The sequence below is a fragment of the Vanessa cardui genome, chromosome 17 (assembly GCF_905220365.1).
Source record: "Vanessa cardui chromosome 17, ilVanCard2.1, whole genome shotgun sequence".
NCBI classification, from domain to species: Eukaryota; Metazoa; Arthropoda; class Insecta; order Lepidoptera; family Nymphalidae; genus Vanessa; species Vanessa cardui.
Genome location: NC_061139.1, coordinates 8,552,148 through 8,572,498, shown reverse-complemented (window position 1 = coordinate 8,572,498; position 20,351 = coordinate 8,552,148). Strand labels below are relative to the sequence as shown.

At 33.6% G+C, this 20,351-nt stretch overlaps 1 protein-coding gene across 1 annotated transcript in view; it reads left to right on the top strand.

Annotated features, from left to right (window-relative positions):
• The window catches only part of LOC124537051, an 87,555-nt gene that overhangs the window by 65,756 nt on the left and 1,448 nt on the right, over positions 1-20,351 (top strand). The window contains 28 exon segments of the mRNA XM_047113763.1: positions 1,624-1,689; positions 2,240-2,369; positions 3,284-3,470; positions 3,552-3,664; positions 3,739-3,878; positions 4,373-5,011; positions 5,106-5,294; positions 5,516-5,653; positions 5,791-5,955; positions 6,038-6,121; positions 6,203-6,353; positions 6,432-6,963; positions 7,043-7,347; positions 7,423-7,629; positions 7,722-8,439; positions 8,506-8,629; positions 8,711-8,928; positions 9,167-9,381; positions 9,552-9,734; positions 11,291-11,414; positions 11,802-11,930; positions 12,437-12,580; positions 15,510-15,662; positions 16,129-16,205; positions 16,565-16,741; positions 17,841-18,026; positions 18,974-19,160; positions 19,666-19,801. Of these exon segments, the coding sequence (XP_046969719.1) occupies positions 1,624-1,689; positions 2,240-2,369; positions 3,284-3,470; positions 3,552-3,664; positions 3,739-3,878; positions 4,373-5,011; positions 5,106-5,294; positions 5,516-5,653; positions 5,791-5,955; positions 6,038-6,121; positions 6,203-6,353; positions 6,432-6,963; positions 7,043-7,347; positions 7,423-7,629; positions 7,722-8,439; positions 8,506-8,629; positions 8,711-8,928; positions 9,167-9,381; positions 9,552-9,734; positions 11,291-11,414; positions 11,802-11,930; positions 12,437-12,580; positions 15,510-15,662; positions 16,129-16,205; positions 16,565-16,741; positions 17,841-18,026; positions 18,974-19,160; positions 19,666-19,801 (5,817 nt within the window).

Here is a 20,351-nt window from a genome sequence, read left to right as displayed (position 1 = left end):
CATAATAAAAAAGTAATTTCGTCATAAAATGGCATAATATACCAATTTAGAAAAAAAACCTAAGATATACTTTGGCACTTTTACCAGGTTATAGAAATATGACTGAGGTATTATTTGTTGTATTTTTTTTTATTCGTTTAGTTTTTTTATGCTACCCACATATTGTATTGTGTAAACTAACTTATTTGGGGTTCTGGCTGAGACCTCTTCTAAGCGACAAGTAATTCTTTGTATACCCATTATAAATGTTTTGTATAAACCTTAAACGGTCTAAAACATTAAGTAATTCCACCCATCCAAAATTCTAAGCTTTCATCCATTTTATAGCATCGGAAAAATGCTTTTACGCTACCGCGTCTGTCTGTCTGTATGTTTCCGATAACCTCCAAAACTCCTGAACGGATTTTCATGTGGATTTTCACAGACAAGGATAGATCATTTATTGAGGTTTTTGTGGAAATATTGATATAGAACGACAATTGTTGAACATGTCGTCAAAAAGCAACAAAAAATATGTAAATAAAAGGTAAAAATAAAAAGAAAACCATTTGTACACCCGGCGAAGCCGGGACGGGCCGCTAGTTCTTCAATAAAATTAATCAAAATTACAGTACATGCAAAGATTTTTGAAAAACCTTTCTATAAAATCGTAATTAACCTTTTGGTCAATAGAGATCGGCTTTCGACAGCGGCTACTAATTACGACATGTCCAGTGTACTTTGATGTTCTAATTAATGGATTCAGTTGTGCCTGTATAAAGGCAGACGAATAACGTCCTATTTGTATATATTTTTAATAATAATTAAAAAAAGAATGTAAATTCAGTGGTTTAAAAATAACTTTTCTGTACTTCTTAATAAACAGAATGAATCCGTAATTTTTTACTTTAAATTATAAATTAAATTAAATTTATATTTTGTATAATCACGCACAGGTTCAGTTAAAGTTTAGAAATGTAAATACAAGTAGACTTTCGTGTCCTGATTACGAGGGAAATAGTCAAAATATTCCGTCATCTCAGTAATTTAGTTAAGTTTTTCTTATTTTTTATTTTTATAAGGGTTAATTTTCATAGTGATGTATATATAATTAAACTTATAATTATGATTTTAACTTGAGACTGGCTAATTTTATCAATTATTCAATTAGTCAAATGTAGAAAAAAACGCTTAAGTTCTATAAATTTAAATAATAAGTTAATGTCATAATTAAATAATATACCGACTCGTTACTTATTATATTGCTTCTAATTTTTTCTACCAAGATGTTCGAATTATTTTTTAGTTCCGAAAACCTTTTCGGAATTTGGGCAAAATACTGATATTATTAAAAAAAATGACATTGAAAAAAAAAAACATTATTATTTTTCTTTAGTTGACTTATAATAATAATTGTGTCATTAATGTTTTCGCACAATAGTTATAATAGACTTTTGCTGTGAATCCACAAAAATACCTAGCAATTTATGTGTGTGCATTATGTGCGTTTAGAAATTCACAATAGGATATGTATATTTTATAATTGGCAACACTGAATTTCCTTGATGATATGCTCTTTTGTGTAGAGGCAGCTTTACGAATGTAGTTTATATGTCACCCTAATGTAATAATGTGTTTTAATAGCTGCCCCGCCCACACTCCGATACCTCCGCCACCTCCACCACCGCCTCTCACCATACCACCGCACAGGTAATAGACATAAATAGCAGATACAAACTTACCTTAATTTGAATACCAATACTTTCAATTTAAAAAAATCATCAACTAGTTATGAAGTGAATGTATGATTGATGCCTTTACTTACTCATTGATTAAATGTATATATTTATTCATATATATTTAATTGCATTGGTTACTTTGTTTTTTTTTAAAACGTGACCATCAAATTTTCTTATCACAGTGATTAAAACTAACAGTCATACTTGAAAGTTTGACTAATCAGTTATTACTTACTTTCTATAATCATTGTTTAGAAATAAAAAAATGATCATTAAGATAAAAATGAATATGCAATGTTAAACTAATCACCTATGCTGCCTTCAGTTTTATAGGTGAAACCGTTAATCATTAATCATTAGTAAATAATAAAGTTGCAATACCTTTAATACTCGTAATCGTATCTTAACAAACATTATTCATCAATTTCAGCTTTTTATTTTAAATATTTTATCATGTTGTTCAAAGCAAAGCAAACACTTTAAATGTATCGTGTATTTATAGCTATCCTCTTTTATTTCAGAACAAAGCATGTATCGTTTGCTCGCTCACACACGTTAACGACTTTCGACGACTCTGTAATGCCGGCGGCCGTTAGCGGTAGCAGGTTCAGGAGGGACTGTGAGAGACTGATTGATGGACGTGTAGTTAAGGTTCGTTGGTATCATCTAATAATTTCAGGAAGCAATAATGGCACCCGTACCTCTAGCCCTTTTAACACCCGCAAAGATACAGCCTATTCCAATCAAGGATTTTTTATGGTATAGTTTGGCGGACGAGCATATGGGCCACCTGATGATAAGTGGTCACCATCACCCATAGACAATGACGCTGTAAGAAATATTAACTATTCCTTACATCGTCAATGTGCCACCAACCTTGGGAATTAAGATGTTATGTCCTTTGTGCCCGTAGTTACACTGGCTCACTAACCCTTCAAACCGGAACACAGCAATACTGAGTACTGTTATATGGCGGTAGAATAACTGATGAGTGGGTGGTACCTACCCAGACGGTCTTGCACAAAGCCCTACCACCAAGTGAAAGACGATAAAGAAACATTCGGTTTTCGAAATCCGAAAAATTTGTTAATAACTCTGCTATATGGTGCACTAACTGTTCTTGACTAATATGACTTTGTTTATAATACAACACTGCTTCATTTATCTACTTATATCCACTTAAATGTATTTTTACTTCCAAAGTTCTGATATTGGCTTCGTCGATGTTCATAACGCTATTTTTTCGCAAATACATAATGAGTTTCATAGATTATTTAAGACAATAATATCGTGTCCATTCGATGTTGATTGTTGGTTATTTTTGATAATAAATTGCATCTTTTTGGTTGGAAAAGATGCAATTAATATAAGACAAAAATTTGAGATTTTAAAACCTTAAAAATGTTTTGAAGAGCAACAAACATCGACAAAGTTTAGTATTAGTAATATTTTACTATTCAGCTTATTTTATATAGAAATAGAAATAATTTAAAAAATGAAACAATAAAATCTGTTTATACAACAGAATGAATATTTACCCATTTATTTTTGTTTTCACTTTACAGCCGGAAAACAAGCCATACGCAACTCTACCAGTAATGTTCCAGCCGTTCCCACCATATCCACAATACATGGCTGCGCAGGCGCCAGCTCCAATACATTATCCACCACCCATAGCACCACTGCCAGCTCATACAGTACCACCAGTTCAACGACCGACTCAGACGGAAGTTCCGAAAGTCGTTGTTTTAGGTACCTAAACGATGTCTAAAGGGAGTTTGGTACAGCATAAAATAAGGAATGTAGTTATTAAAAAATTATGAACGTTTTCAGATTCCATTAAAAAAGGAGTAATGAGAACACAAGCAACTCAAACTGAAGTCTGTTTAGGAAGAAAACCGCTTCCACCTAATTATCTTTCATTGAGCCCTAGAACCATTAAAAGGGTATAATAAATTATATAACGTAAATTAAATATATGAAATAAGAGTTAAACTAAAGCATTTAATTAAATTTATAGGTTAAAATGGTTGCAGCTGGTGTTCAAACTAATGGCTACACTGTAGGAGTACGTAGATTAACAAAGTCCTTTTCTGAAGTCGGAGGTGATAGACTAGCTGGACGTGATACACAGACCGATGTTTCTATTGATATAGAAAGGTAATACATCAAAAATCAAAATCAAAGTATACTTTATTCAAGTGGGCTTTTACAAGCACTTTTGAATCGTCATTTAACAATTAAGTGAAGCTACCACCGGTTCGGAAAGTAGATTCTACCGAGAAGAACCGGCCAGAAACTCAGTAGTTACTCTTTTTCAACATTTAAAAAAATACAGTCATGTTAGTTAATTTTTAAGTTAATACAATTATTAAATTAATATATCCTGCCTGGAAGTCAACAGGTATTAATTCCACGCTTTTTTATCATCTACAAAATCTTGTATCGAATAATACGCCTTTTTCAACAATGTATTTTTTATAAACGATTTGAATTTACGAGACGGCAAAGTTAAAAATGTCTGTGGAATTTTATTATAGAAATGGATACCTTGCCCCAAGTAAGATTTATTGACTTTGCGGAGTCGGATACAAAATCTATTCATAGTTTTAATTTTATTTATAACTTTAGATTAATTAGTATAGTATTTGCAGTATCATTGGAACGGATCATGAAAAACTTCATAGAACACAGTCTGAAGAACCACCTAGGTCTCCACGTTCGCCAACGTCTGTAATTCCGACTTCACCGGTAATTCAAAGAGGTGACTCAGACGATGTAACTTCATCTTCCATAAAATCAATAGCGTCGTCACAAGTGGATAAATCCTCGGAACTGAGCATATTACAACGACAAGCACAAGAGTACTTTCAGCAAAATTTTCAATTTATTCATGAAAGCGATAGAGATGACACGATTGACGATGATATGGAAACTATTGAAAAGAGTATGGCGTTAAATCGTAGAAATTTAGAATATTTACAACAAGAAATAGCGAAACAAGCCAAAGGTGAAAGGTCCCTGAGATCCATTCTGTCCAAAAGTACTAGTGATGCATCTCATAAAACTGTAAATTCTTCGCACCATTTATCGAAAACTTCCACATTCCAATCCGAACCATCAACTGAGACATCTGCCACAACTACAGATGATAGTGAAAAAAATGAAAAAGAAATCATTATTGATTTCGAACCTCGACCGGACGAAGAAGCTATACCATTCACAACGTTACGTAGGAAAAATAAAAGAATACTGCAAAAAACACTGTCAGAAGGAGAAATACTATTAGATGCGTAAGTATTCAAAAGATCTTATATATTACAAAGCCTACCTGTACCTTAAGTACCGTTAATTCTCTAATAAAATGTGTGTTATTTTTTATACTAGTCGAAAAACAGATATGAATACTGAAGGAATTAAGGATGCACCTATAGTGATGTCAACGAGCCAAGAAAACATGACCAAAGAGGATCGTGAAAGGGAAGCAAAATATCGACAGTATATTGCCCAAAATTACAGCCAAACTCCAATTAAAGACGAAGGCATCTTTGGATTTGAACCCGATGGTTCGTTCAGGTAAATCTAGCACATAAATGAAACACAAGTAGAAAATTTTATAGTAATTTTAAATGCAATTAGATTTAGTAGCACAACTCATGTACTGATCATCAACCACCGACTGGAAAACTTGAACGCTTGAGCGAATCTTTTGATAAATATTTGCTTCTCGGTTGAAAATAACTCTACAGTATTGCTTACGCTTTCACTCATTCTGGATCATTTGATTCTCTTCGTAGTTCTTCAGACGGAAATGCACCATACGAAGATTTTCATGAAAAGTATATTAGTTACAAGCATGAACCATTTAGAATTCGAAGTGTAAGTTTCGAGGAGAAACCAGAGAGGGTTGACAAGGAAGAAATTCCTCTGAATGGGTAGGTATATCGCCTATTTTGTCTTATTTTTCCATTTATATGTTCGCGTATGTATCAAAAATTTAATTAATATAAGATTTTTACGTAAACTTAGGGAAATAATAATAAATATATTAATAAAATACTAATATTTTCAGCACCGCTAAGTCAAGTCCAGCATCACCAGACCCCATAAGCTGTAACGTGGATGTAGAACAGAAAACAAAAGTAACCTCTAAAAATAATATTACTACTATTCTTGCGCCCTTAGAGAAATCATCGCCTTGCGCTTCTAGCGAATCACTAACCGTAGATCAAAGCAGGTTTGATGTTTTATTGAAATCTAAAAAAGGTTAAGAACTAAATTTTGTTTTGAATTTAATGATAACACTCTTTCTGTTTTAGGGATCACTCTGATGGAATGTGGAATGAATCACAAACAACTGTACTACAAGTAGATTCTGGTACTGATAATGGTACAGTAGTAAGGTAAATTAATAATATATTATGACGATACAAACTAAGGTTCGCTTTGAAATTAATTATTGTAATGCTATTTTTCTTCTACAGTTCTTCTGATCTAAGTTCCTTAGCTACGTCTCCCGGGGCATTAGCTTTACTAACTCCTACCTCCAGAAGAAAACAATTACTATTACTCCAACATCAACAAAGATCCTCATTAGATACGGATGCATTAGATGAAGAGTTTGATGCTTCTCAAGTAAGTACTTCTTAGACAATTAGTATAGTATATATAAACCGACTCAGGTATATCATGATTAAATTATGTCATTTACAGAGTCAGTCACCGACTTCTCCACGTAACAAATTAGACACATCCAGTTCAAGTTCCGCGCAACCAACAAGAGCATCACTATCACCACCAGCTGTCGTACCAAATATTACCTTGCCAATAACGAAACAGCCAACAATTTCGAAAACTTTATCACCAACGATATCAATAAAACCTAACCATACGCCGGCGATAGCCATCACACATCCTAGTTTAGATTTAAGTGATGTACCTTTTAAAAGGACTCCGAGTTTTATAAATAAAAAAAGAGAACGAGCTTTAAGTCCTTCTAGGAGACAAGAATTACAGAGGAAAGCTCATCAAAAGGAACCAAATGGGACTATACCTAATCAAATAGTCGAATCACCCTCAGAACCGACACTGGCAAAACCCGCTAGTAGTGAAACTAGCTTAGCTAGGACTGATTCTGGTAAAATCAACACAACAGATGTATCGGAGAGCACAACCACGACTGAAGATTATGTAACTGCTAATTCCGATAGTTCGAAAAAAAGTAACTGTAAAAATCAAAACCACAGTAAGAATCAAAATTATTTTGAAATCCTAAGACTTTTATATGTTCAGTTAATTTATATTTTTGTCATAAATATTTTCAGATTCAGAAAACAATAACAAAGCCCAAGAAGGATCTTCCTTTGAAAGCGCATCGAGCTTGTATTCGTCTACAAAAACTGATAATGTGGCCGAAGATTTAGTAGTTCCAAGCTTTTCTCCACCACTAGAAATAAGCGATGACTTTATAGTACCTAACTTATCATCACCACCACTGCCACTACCTGACAGATTACCTAAAACTACAGTTGAAAAAATAGAAGTAAAAGCTGACATTACACCAATTGAAACCAATAGAAGACTTAAATCTGAAGTCAAAAAATCAAAAGATGAAGTTCCGAAAAAAACAGTAAGTCAAAATTTATTTATCATAATAAAGTACAAAATAAGTTTCTTTTTTTTCATTTATTTTTTTTATCAACAGATCAGTCGCGATGCTATTAGTGGTAAAAGTAGTTCGAGTGGTAGTTACAGTATAGGTGGTTCGAATCCAAATGTTACTGAAAGTGTGACAGAAAAGGTTTGTGTGGAAAAAATAAAAGAACTACCAGAAAAACCAGAAACAAAAGTGAAAGAAGAAAAGAAAGTTTCTAGTAATGAACAAAAGGAGCAATTAGTTCCCAAAATGGTGGTATGGTATCTTTTCATTATATATTTTTTACATTTTAATAAATTGTATTTACATTACTTTAAACATGTTACTAAAATCGAAATGTATAACAGGGATCTTTATCGGACGATGAAAGAAGCGTACATTATTCTTCATCTGGTTATTATGAAAGTCCCATTGAAGACGATGATGATGGAGGTTTAAGTAATATTTTTTTAATATTCATAGTTTTGTTGTGCCCTTAATATTAACACTAAAGTTGATATTTTATATTTTTAGCGTACAAACATTCACAAAAATATCGGTCAACAGGTAGACCAAAATCTTGGATATCGGATGATAAAAGAAGGAAAAAGAAAGCATTTACATTAGAATTTTCTAAATCTTACGACGATTCAATATCGACATCTCAAGATGATTGGGGTAAAAAAGATAAAGATCCTGAACCTTCTAATCATCGTTCGTCGTTCAAACCTATTAGCTCAAAATTACCACTTGAAGAAAAAAATAGTGAGCCTCGAAAGAAAAAAACACATTTTGTAGAAAAAACAAAAAGTGTACAATCATCGCCGAGAGATGTCGTCGATATAGAAAAAACTATTAAGGAGAGAATTATAAAGGAAAAGGAAAATGATAATAAAAGACCAAACGAAAGAGAACGATACGTCAAACGAACAAAACTTAAAGCAAAGAGTCCTACGCAAAATAAAACAATCGATGGTAGTTACAGACAAGCTCATTACGATAGAAGGGATAATATTGGATCGAACGTTAAGCTACATTTAAATATTCCTACGTCAGATGACTCAAGTGAACAATATAGAAAAAATGGTAAGCATTGTAAATAAGATTTACTTAAAGTATCAAATTTGTACTAAAATAACTGTCTAATTACAGGCACTGGTAATGGAAACATTTCTCCTAGAAAACATAGACGCTTACGAGATAGTCCGCGACGAAAATCAGGAAATAATAATAATTCAGCAAAATCACCGACATCTAATAATCATTCTGCATATAGGTATTCTTACTTGTTAACTTTTTTATATATCATATTGTTTTATGTAATAATATTTAATGTGAAATATAAATTAACCTTTAGACCTCGAAGAAAAAGTGGATCTAATGAAAGCATATCATTGCCTGGAAGTTTACCACGAAGGAAACAATCCATACCGACGATTCCTTGCTTAAGTTCATTAGAAGCGGAAGATATTGAAACTGCCAGAACTCTAAACAGTGCCGGGTCAAGGCTAACTCCATTAAGATATGTAAAAAGCCCATCAGCATCACCGAGGCACCATAAAAAGCAAGGCCCAGGTAAGTAATTTTTAAAATTTTTAAAATACATTTATTTTTACTAAATGAATATTACTAACATGCTTAAAAGCTTATATTTTTTTATTGAAAGAAACAGTATCAAAAATTGGAAATTGACTTAATAATAAAATTATGGTTTTTCAAGTAATTGGACAATGTTTGGCTTTTCATACTGTTTTTATAAAAGTAAAACCTGCTTCTGTCAAAGCAGTGATTGCATAAGTAGTTTTTGTAACAGCCGACGGAAAGTTTGCAAAGGCGGCCTCAGCAGAATCTCTACGTTCCGTTTCACCAGGATCAGACTCCGTGTTCTATTCAGAACATACTGAGCACGATATGGTCGGAGCGGAATGCGAAGCTAAAGCGCACTGCCTTCACTGCGGCAAGGAAGTTCACATTGTTACTGCAACTCACGACCATGACAGCCGAGCCTCAAGAACTTCACACACAGATGTAAGTTGTGAATGACGACCATATATTTATCTGAGAGATTTTGGAAGATATGTAAATATTTATATTAGTTTGAACAATTCAATACATAATTCTGAAAAAACCTAATAAACATAATATTCAAAAGTGAGCTCAATATTTTTGAAAATAATAACGGGCACCTAATTTTTAAGGAATCTTATGCTGATGCAACGCCTGACATAGTACCTGCACCAGCTGGCTTTGCAGATTCTCCTTCTTGTGGAGCGGCTAAAAAGCCTGCAACTGGCGCCCGATTGTATAAAAAACTTGATAAAAGATATCGTTCTGAAGATAAATCCAGGCATTACCGTCATCGACAGGATGTCAGAGCAAAGGTATGTGCTATTTATTATGTATTTTCTTTACACAGTGCCTTTGTTGAAGGTTCTGAATTAAATAACAGTAATACTTATTAATGTCAGTAATTTTATTTGAGAAACAAATTCATTTTCACACACTTCTCTGAAGTATTATTAAAACTAAATCCAGATTTACAAATACAATAATAAGAACCAGGTGAATTCAAACAACTTTCTGAGGAGATATCACAATTGTGGTTATCTTTGGTGCATTCATTGACATCCACACACATTCCATATCTAGAGCTCCAAGTAAACCCATTTTCTTTGCAGGTACAAGAAACATTCCATTTGTTTGCAATTATACCGTACAAATTTTGATTTTCCTTGTGATTCATTTTACACGCAGAATGAACATTTCTATAATTATTCTCAATAAAACAAGGATTTTTATTATCTTCGTAACATTCCTTATATGAATATACATATTTTTTGGGACAACATGGATCAGGACAAAAACTATACAAAGCGCATGCAAAGGACAATTTGTTATTAGATCTCGGATCATAATTATGACTCACATCAATATAATCTAAGGAACTGGCAAAATTGTCACAAGATCCACTAAGCATTGATAAGGCAGGAATACCTAACATCGTGTACCAACACATGTAATACGATGCTGTAGTTTTCCATTGAAATCTTTCTATAGAACTGTAAAATGCCATGCTATTATCTTCAAAATCGCTTTTAATGTAATTTTCAGTTTCGATTTTAGTTAATGTTTTATTCTTATTAATACAAACATCAGATGCGGCACCAATAACACTTTGCAAATATATAATACATTTTATGAAGCTATCATCGCAGTTTTCATATACTTCCCAGTGTAGAGTTTCCAATGGTGGATCGGGAAAATTAACAAAGAACCCAGTTAAACGTTCATATGGTTGCATCTGATACAACCTGCGGTCCCATTCGTTAAATTTGTAATTTCTTAAATAATATGCAATATGTTTTAATGCTTCGATTGTATTTTCATCAGCAACATCTTGAATATTTTGAGTTCTCTCGTAACTCAGATTGTTAAAATCTGTTTGTGTGGTCTTAACATTCTGTTTAGATGTTTGTGCTGAAGATAGACTTGAACATAATGAGAATATTTTCAACAATAAAAGATTTAATAGTAACATTTTTCTTACCACTATATACGCTACTTGAGTATTACTTAAATTAAAATAATATTTCAACTTTAAGTTTATTCTTATTTTGACATTCTTTGTCACGCCATTGTTGACATTTATTTTTCTTAAAAAACAATCTCTCATGTTAAACTCCGGCAATCACATAAACATCTCAAATGAGGTGTTCCTGTTTCCTAATTGTAACACTACAACTTTTTCAATTGTACCTATTGAGCTGGTTGTACCATACCAATGCTATGATAATGGCGATTATGTAAAAGCAAAATGTCTTAACGAGTAATATAAGTCAGACATTACTAGATACATATTGATTTATAGACACCCAAATACATCATCAATAAATATTTTTTATTAAATATATGTATATGCATATTTGAAAATTAACAGTCGGAAGAAAGAGGTAAAGAAGAATATTCAGGATTGGAGAAACCTCAAGATACTCGTATCGCGCGGTCTGCTGGAAACAGTCTTGATAAGCTAGCTGGTTCCAATGCAAGCGTTGATCCAGATGGTAAGTAGTTGAAGTCGAATTAAACTTTAAAAATAAAAGTATATAATAAAACGATAAAGTGATGATCACTCTTACAAAGATATTGCAATTTTACATGAAGAAAGAATTGCTCAATAATAACGTAAGGCGTTTATTAAAAAATGCATTTTCAGTATAACACTTACATAACTATTTATATCCACTTTCATTTAAGTAACAAAGTCTGACAATAACTTTTAAAATGAAATGTGAATGTCTTTTGTTCTAAAACAACAATCAAAATCAGATTACTCAAGATCACTACTGTATTGGTAGAAATAGGTTATATGTATATATTATACTAAGTACTAACTAATCAGTTTTAAGCTAACATTTATACATTTATTTGAGAACACTTTAATTTATCAGAACATGAAGAATGTTCGGGCAGCTCAGATGGCGCAGAAGACGAGAAAGGCGTATACGCAACGCCGTGGTGGTGCGGCAATTGGATCCTATTGTCTGAAAATGACGACAATTGGACACGAATACCTCCAGGTAAATGTTAATTACTTAATGTAATTTATCATACATTCTATTTGATACTAAAAATGCATTGTTTAGCTTTTTTAACTTGCAATTAAAAATACACCTTGTTTCATTAAAAAATATACTAATTTTATACTCTATTTGCAATATATGTATATCAACAACAACAACAGCCTGTCAACTTCCTTCCTTTCATTGCTGGGCTAAGGCCTCCTGACCCTTTGAGGAGAAGAGTTCTAACATATTCCATCACGCTATTCCAATGCGGGTATATGTATATAACAACTTCAATTTTTTTTTTACCGTAGTAATTTTACATTTGGCAATTAACTCGATGAATTATAAAGGTAAAATAGCAGCATTTGTATCTCCCATTGTTGGACTTAGAAAAAGGTTAGGCTCTAATACCATCACTGCTATAATGTAGTATCATCATGCACATGAGAAATGATTTTAATTTCAATTATGATCTCGTGTGAAGTTGTGACCCATTTTTAATATCACATCATTAACAGATATGATAGAGCCAGTAAATCCCCAAGAAGACCCAACAGATTCGGAAACCGAATTCAACAAACGCTACGTTGCTCTCACTCACCGACTCGTCCATAGGCGAGCCTGCATAGAGTTGAATCGAAGACAGTCGAACAATACTTTCGGTAAGTATAAGGTAAATGATGGTCGAACTCCTACAGGTAAGAATTTCAAATCACTGTGCAAATGCACAGAAGTTTGAGTTATTCAAAATAATTCTTCAAGCTTCATAAAAAGGTTTTTCTTTATTGACGGGTGGGTAAAATAGATTAAATAAATAGTAAAATGCATTAGTGTTTGTCCAGATATAAAGTTACAAGATTTATTCACAGTTGTATGAATGTGAAAATGCTTACTTTCACATAATGAAAAATACAAATTTTACGAGTAGAAGAAAGCAAAAATTAATATTTTTTTAAAATTTTATGGATTACTCATTATGATCCTGTAATCAATTTTGAAATTATTGTTAGTTATATAATTTCAAGAAAATCGCTTTATACATTTGCTACCTATTAAAAAAAGCGATACTTCTAATATGCCAAAAATATGCGTGCGTGTATAAATATTATTTCAACGAGGCATTGAATGAATTGTATTTTTTTTAACATTCCACAATTCCGAATACAGAACAACATTAAAGGATTGTTCTTTATAAGTATATGTCACCTTAAACTTGTAAATACCATTAGATTAAAATCTATCTTGCGAGATTGTCAACTGTCGCAAGATTGTGAACCGTAATATACTGCTTACAATTAAAAGCATTATTATTTTTTATGGCATAGGTTGGCGGACGAGCATATGGGTCATCTGATGGTAAGTGGTCATCATCACCCATAGACAATGACGCTGTAAGAAATATTAAATATTCATTACATCGTCAATGCGCCACCAACCTTGGGAACCAAGATGCTATGTCCCTTGTGCCTGTAGTTACACTGGCTCACTCACCCTTCAAACCGAACAGAACAGTACTGTGTACTGTTTAGCGGTAGAATATCTGATGAGTAGGTGGTACCTACACAGGCGGGTTTGCCTATAATAGCCCTACCACCAAGTAAATTATTCGGTAGTTTATAATCTATCGAATCAAATTTCAGCTAAATTATAAATACTCTTATCTAACCTAGCCAACATATTAAATCAAAATTGTGTACTTTTTATTGTAAGTTAAAAAAACGTTCACAATCTTTCGACAGTTTACAATTGTGCGAGGTGGATTATGATCTAACGGTATTTAAAATTTTATGGTTATATATATATGTATAAGGAATGCTTACGTTGTATGATTTTTGTTCAAATATAGCATAGCATAGCATTCATCAGTTACGTCATATTCGTTAACGCAGCGTGCGTTAACTGATCCACTTCCAAACAGTGACGTAAATTCTATTTTTGCCATACTCTTTATTTATATAACTTTGGTTTTTATTTTCGGCTCAGCCTCTAAATTTTTTAAATCTTAATTGTATTGGCACGAAATGTTTTTGTCACTTATGCAATCATCCCTTTGTCATTGAAATTTTTATTCTCTTCCGTTTATAAAAAAAAAAAAAAATAGTTCTGAAACATCGTCATCGACAACATTGAAAATGCTAAATCTACTCGGACTAAAAGATTTCTTAACATTGAGTCATATTGATAAAATTGGTTTATATTTATAAAAAAAGGTACGATAAAAACCAGCAACTGCTACTGACCGATCTGAAGCGGACTAAATTTAATTTCACATAGGCGCCGTACGTCATCTCTTAGTTGTAACAGGCACGCGACTGAGGCTAGACGGTATTGTCACGTTCAAAGGGAATTACTTTATATTCTATCGATTTGACGTCGGAATTCAGCTGATGCGTTACACGTTTGTGTTATACGTGAAGTTTAAATAGTGTACGCGTGTTATGCAATAACACTATACGGAACGGGTCAATAATCTTTGATATTTGAAGTTCAAGACAGTGCGTTTTTAATTTGAAAAAATGCGGCACAGTTGTAAGTTGCGTTAATTTTTTTGGCAATTTTGTTCGTTTCATTTAAACATTTCTTAATACGTGCCTTTATTATTTTATTTTAGTTAGTCACGGTATAAACGATCCTAACGGAAATATCAGACAGAAATTAGAAGAAATATTTAAATTGATGCTGGTGGTATGGTGCCGACAAACTCAGGCTAACAAACTTATAGCTTTGGAACCCTGTGGTAAAAACATTTATTTCAGAGTTAACTGTCATAATTTCTTTGGAACAGATCTTTAAAATTAAACTTACAGAATTATCGAATTACATGAACTTACTGTTTAGCCATAAGTATCCCATTTTTTTTCTAATGTTATCAGCGAATATAATACCGTAACAATGTTTTCTTATCATTTCAAAACTTCAACCGTAGTCATATATTTTCTGAATGAAGCAGTTACCGATGTCGATAGCATCTGGATTTTTGCCAAAACATTTAGCGAAAGTCAGATGGTAAGCATAACCCGATGTATCCTTCAAATATCGACTATTTGTATGTATGTCACGGCCGTTCTTTTCTTGATCTTCATAATTGTGTTTTTATGGCATAACCATTCAGATACGTAAATATTAGGTCAGGGATTATTGATTTACTTATTAGAATTTGCCTTTGAAAATTTATCGTTCGAAGCGTGTATTATAATGAATATGAATATATCTTCTATACATAATTTCGGAATTATTTTAAGGAGTATATTTGGACTTATTTAAATGTTGTAGATAGATCTCGTGCCTTTTAAATCTGGGCAAGCACCAATAAGACTTCCATTTATTTATTATGCAGTTACAGTCTTACGAACATATGTTCGTGACCTGTGTTGTTCAAGAATGCATGATCATTAGAAAATGCGTGGAAATCCTATCCTAGGGAATTGAGCTGCATATGTTTCCAGTACTATATAAGAAGCAGAAATGATTTCACGGTTGTGTTATATTACTTAGTGCATGTGTATTTAGGTAGATCTCAGACTCAAAAGACCATTTTATTAGAAAATATATCAATTAAAAATTGTAGTTCCATATAATATTATTTTTCAGAAAGCGACAAAACTGTGGTAGTGAGACGCGGCAATGAGGAGTTCGGATTCAGGATACATGGAAGCAAGCCAGTCGTGGTGTCAGCGATCGAGCCTGACACACCAGCTGAGTCTTCAGGACTCGAAGTCGGAGATATTATTATAGCTGTTAATGGTATGAATGATTACATTCATAATGTTGTCTTAGATTTTCGCGATTATTAAACATTGAAATAAAAGTAGTTTTAACGGATTTAAATCGCGTATATTAATTATTTTTATCATCCCGACGTTTCGAGCACTTTACAGCGTTCATGGTCACGGGTAGACTGAGGTGACATTTGTCTATTTGAAGTACAAAAGAAATATTATTTGCAACTAATATTATAAAATAATTAATATACGCGATTGAAATCCGTTAAAACTAGTTTTATTTCAATATAATTATATTCATATAAAATATATAAAACTTAGGTATTCTTCATAAATTTTGACTCAGGAATCAGTCTATCAAATCCATTTTGGACTATGCATATACAAAATCCGAAACTTTTGAAATGTAATTTTTACCATGGTAATTAAAGTTTAGATGATATACAATTTACAAGTATAGAGCAAATGTTTCTGCTATTCTTTTACAGGAATCAATGTATTAGACAAAACACATTCGGAGGTTGTAAAGATTGCCCATTCGGGCTCGGAGATTTTGGAATTAGACGTGAGTGAAATACATTTTATAACTATACTTTGTAATACGAAAAACTAACTACCAAGTCCAATGCTGTGAGTATAGAAAACTAAATCTAATTTCAAAGTGTTTTATACCAATGTGAAATTTAAAAGTTCATAATATGTAAAATAAAATGTATAAAGTTTCTTATATTTATTTATATAACATCCTACTTTTCATTACGATTTTTTTTTTTCAAATAATATTTAAATTAGTAAAAAATAGATAGATATTTTTTCCAAATAGTTAATGCACAATATACATAAGCTAGAAAGCTTAAATTGTGATAAAATGTAATGATACGGGGGATAAGAAATTCATAAGTACATAATCGAATGGCATACTAGGTGGCTCGGACATGCGAGGTGGTGGCGTCGCTGGCGCACGAGGGCGGGCCGGCGGCGCTGTACTCGGGCTACCTGTGGCGCGCCGCGCCCGCGCGCGCGCACGCGCCGCCGCGCTGGACCCGCCGGTGGTTCGTGCTCAAGAGGGACAACTGCCTCTACTACTACAAGACGGACTCCGTAAGTACCAGTGTCCAAAAAGGTATTCAGTACAGGCATAGAGAGCCGAGATTGCCCAGTGGTTAGAACACGTGCATCTTAACCGATGATTGCGGGTTCAAACCCAGGCAAGCACCGCTGATTCATGTGCTTAATTTGTCTTTATAATTCATCTCGTGCTCAGCGGTGAAGGAAAACATCGTGAGGAAACCTGCATGTGACAATTTCATAGAAATTCTGCCACATGTGCATTCCACAAACCTGCATTGGAACAGCGTGGTGGAATATGTTCCAAACCTTCTCCTCAAAGGGAGAGGAGGCCTTTAGCCCAGCAGTGGGAATTTACAGGCTGTTGTTGTTGTTGTTGTTGTTGTATATCACTCCTATTCTTACGCCTAGACAGACGCTGCGCGAAGATAAACTTGATTCGCTAACGCAATTTAATCCTTGCCGACTATCCAGAATAACACGAAGGTAAACAAAACCCTTCCAGCGTATTCCGAGTAAATAAGGGTGTCTGGACCTACGTATTCTAAGGCATACATGTCATATTTATATCTAAAGATTTAAAATTTAAAGAAATACTTAACATAAAAATATACCTAAAATTTGGATTATAGTACTGCCTAGTGATGTGATATGATGCGATAATGCCAGGTACACAAAAATAGCATACCTAGATCTTTCATTTGAGGTTCTTTGTTTTTTTAATTATCCATTCAATTAAAATAGTACGAATACCATCCCAGGAATAGAATAAACGCAGTTGAGACACGGAATGTTGCTTACATATTTTCCTGTATCAAACCCAGGGCCGTATTTAGGGGAGGGCAACCGGGGCCTTCACATTAGTGGGGGCCACAGTTTTCAGCAAGTTAACAAATACCGAGATATAGTCAAATTATAATAATGTTATTATTTAATATTTTAAGTTACCGATACAAGTAAATAAATCATAGCTTACTGATTGAAATAAAAAAGTAATTAATTCATGATAATATAATTATTAGGTTGTTCACGCTTCTGTTTGTCTAGGGCCCCCACTGCTTTGTGGCCCGGGGGCCTTCAGACCTTTAAATCCGACTCTGATCAAACCTACATAAACAACTGTGTCGCGCAGAGCATCCACCCGGTGGGCGCGCTGATGCTGGTAAACTACCAGCTGTCGGAGGAGGACGCGGGGCGCGCGCACGGGTTCCGCCTGCAGCGCGGCGGCGGCGCGCGCCTCCAGCTCGCGGCCGACTGCGCCGAGGCCGCCGCGCGCTGGCGCGCCGTGCTCGCGCACGCCATCGACGCCAGCAACCAAGTAACTTCCCTACTGCCTTACTCATCCCGTTTCACTCATCACATTATTTTGGCTTTGGCTTTGGCTTTGGCTATGGCTTTGGCTTTGGCTTGGCTGGCTTAGTTCTACTCGACTCTGCTTTGCATATAGCGTGGCGTTACAATTTACTTAATTTACGTTTATATATAGGTCGTATGGTCTGGCTGGTTATGCAACAGTTATATTGCTATAAATCTAAGTTAGGTAAATTTGCTTACAAATTTGATATCATGAGCCACAAAATAGCTTCATATTTAACATTAGTTTATACATGTAAAGATTAAGCGTTTTTGAGAAAAAAATAGTATATATTTTAGAAGAAATATTACTTTAAGAGATAAATTGTATATTAATATTTGAAAAGACAAAATTATACACTAATTTGTCGAGTTATAAAAATCTAGCTAATATGACTAAAATAGTCATTTATTTCAAAAATACATTTTTTATAAAATTCCTACCATTCTTTGAATATTTCTATATATTTAGTTCAAAATAATCCTTTACGTGTTTTATGAATACCAACTGCCCTCTCTAAGTTTTTCTTTAATTTATCTTGAACTATCAGTTTGTATGTATGTTTGACCGATTTCATGCGGTTCCTCTAATCATCGCTAGATGGCACTTTTTCTACACAAAGGAGCCACTTATTTACCATTGAATTAAAATTTAATATACAATGTAATTAAACACAGATTTTTATAACAAAAATGTGATTTTAATAGCTTTATTCGATTACATTACTGATGTTTAAATAAAATACTGACTCACATATGTAGAGTCACCCTGCACATGTCTTAATAGTTCTTAAAGTAGTCAATAGATGGCGTTATTCTTTTACATATCTTGTTCGTTTTCATTTTTATTTTCGGTTTCCATTAAACATATATATATTCATATAATTATTTTTTATAATATTTCTGTTTCAGCGTGATGGTTGGTTAGAAGTGACCATGAGGAACATGAAGCTACCACCATCGTCTATACCCAGACCTGATTGTTTCGGATACCTCATGAAGTTGGGCTCCAAGTGGAAGTCTTGGGCTAAACGATATTGCGTGCTCAAAGACGCTTGCCTTTACTTTTACAACGACGGAAATAGCAAAAATGCCTTTGGTATGCCTAGTTGCACTTTTAAATTTACGTACTTTTAAATAGTAGTATGTTTCTTTTACATATGAACCATCATGGTCACCAAACTCACAGAATCACTGCCAATACACTTTCCCTTACATTATCAAGGCGTCTCTGACCTTATGTCCCTTGTGCCTGTAGAAACACGAGCTTAATCGTCCTCTAAGCCGGAAAACAATCAGACCACCTAATAATTTTGTACATAAATCACGCTTAGAATGCAGCTAAGCAAAAACTATGATACTTTTCAATTTTCTTAATCGATTTTTGTTATAACTCTCGTTCAGCGATAGAAATTACTATCAGAGAACTGGCATGTACTATTTATAATTTTCATTTCCTCATGAATAGAGTCGACGTAGAGGAATGTGCTCTCAATGTTATTCTAATTAAGGGAAGTAAAATTTCCTCAAATGATTTTTTTTATTACAGTACAAACCTAACATCAATTACATAAAATATTATTGATAGAGTTCATTTTCTTCAGGAATGGCGTGCCTCCACGGATATAGGATACAGACTTGCTCTCCGGGAGGCAAGAAATACGCATTCGAAGTGATGCCAACAGAACCTAAGCAGCGACATTTCTACTTCCATACTGAATCGGAAATGGACAGGAAACGGTACGTTATAATATTTCCTTTAAACCATTTAATTATTTTAAACACTATTTATATACAACAAACAACAACAACAGCCTGTAAATTTCCCACTGCTGGACTAAGGCTAGTCTCCTTTTGAGGAGAAGGTTTGGAACATATACCACCACGCTGTTCCAATGCGTGTTGGTGGAATTCACATATGGCAGAATTTCGAAAGAAAGAATTTGAAATAAGACACATGCAGGTTTCCTCACGATGTTTTACTTCACCGCCGAGCATGAGATGAATTATAAACAAGTTAAGCACATGTGTATTCGAGGTGCTTGCATGGGTTGGAACTCAGAGTCATCGGTTAGGATGCGCGCGTTCTAACCACTGGGCCTTCTTGGCTAATTTTATTTATTTAATTATCTTGCACTAAAATTGGATTTTACATATATTCGCATTCCGCCCAATTAACTTTCACTTCAAAGATAATATACGAAGCCAATAAACATAGTCTTTAATACTTACCAAGTTTTATAAGAAGTCATCAACTTGGTAGAGCGTGAATGAGTAACAAACAGCGATA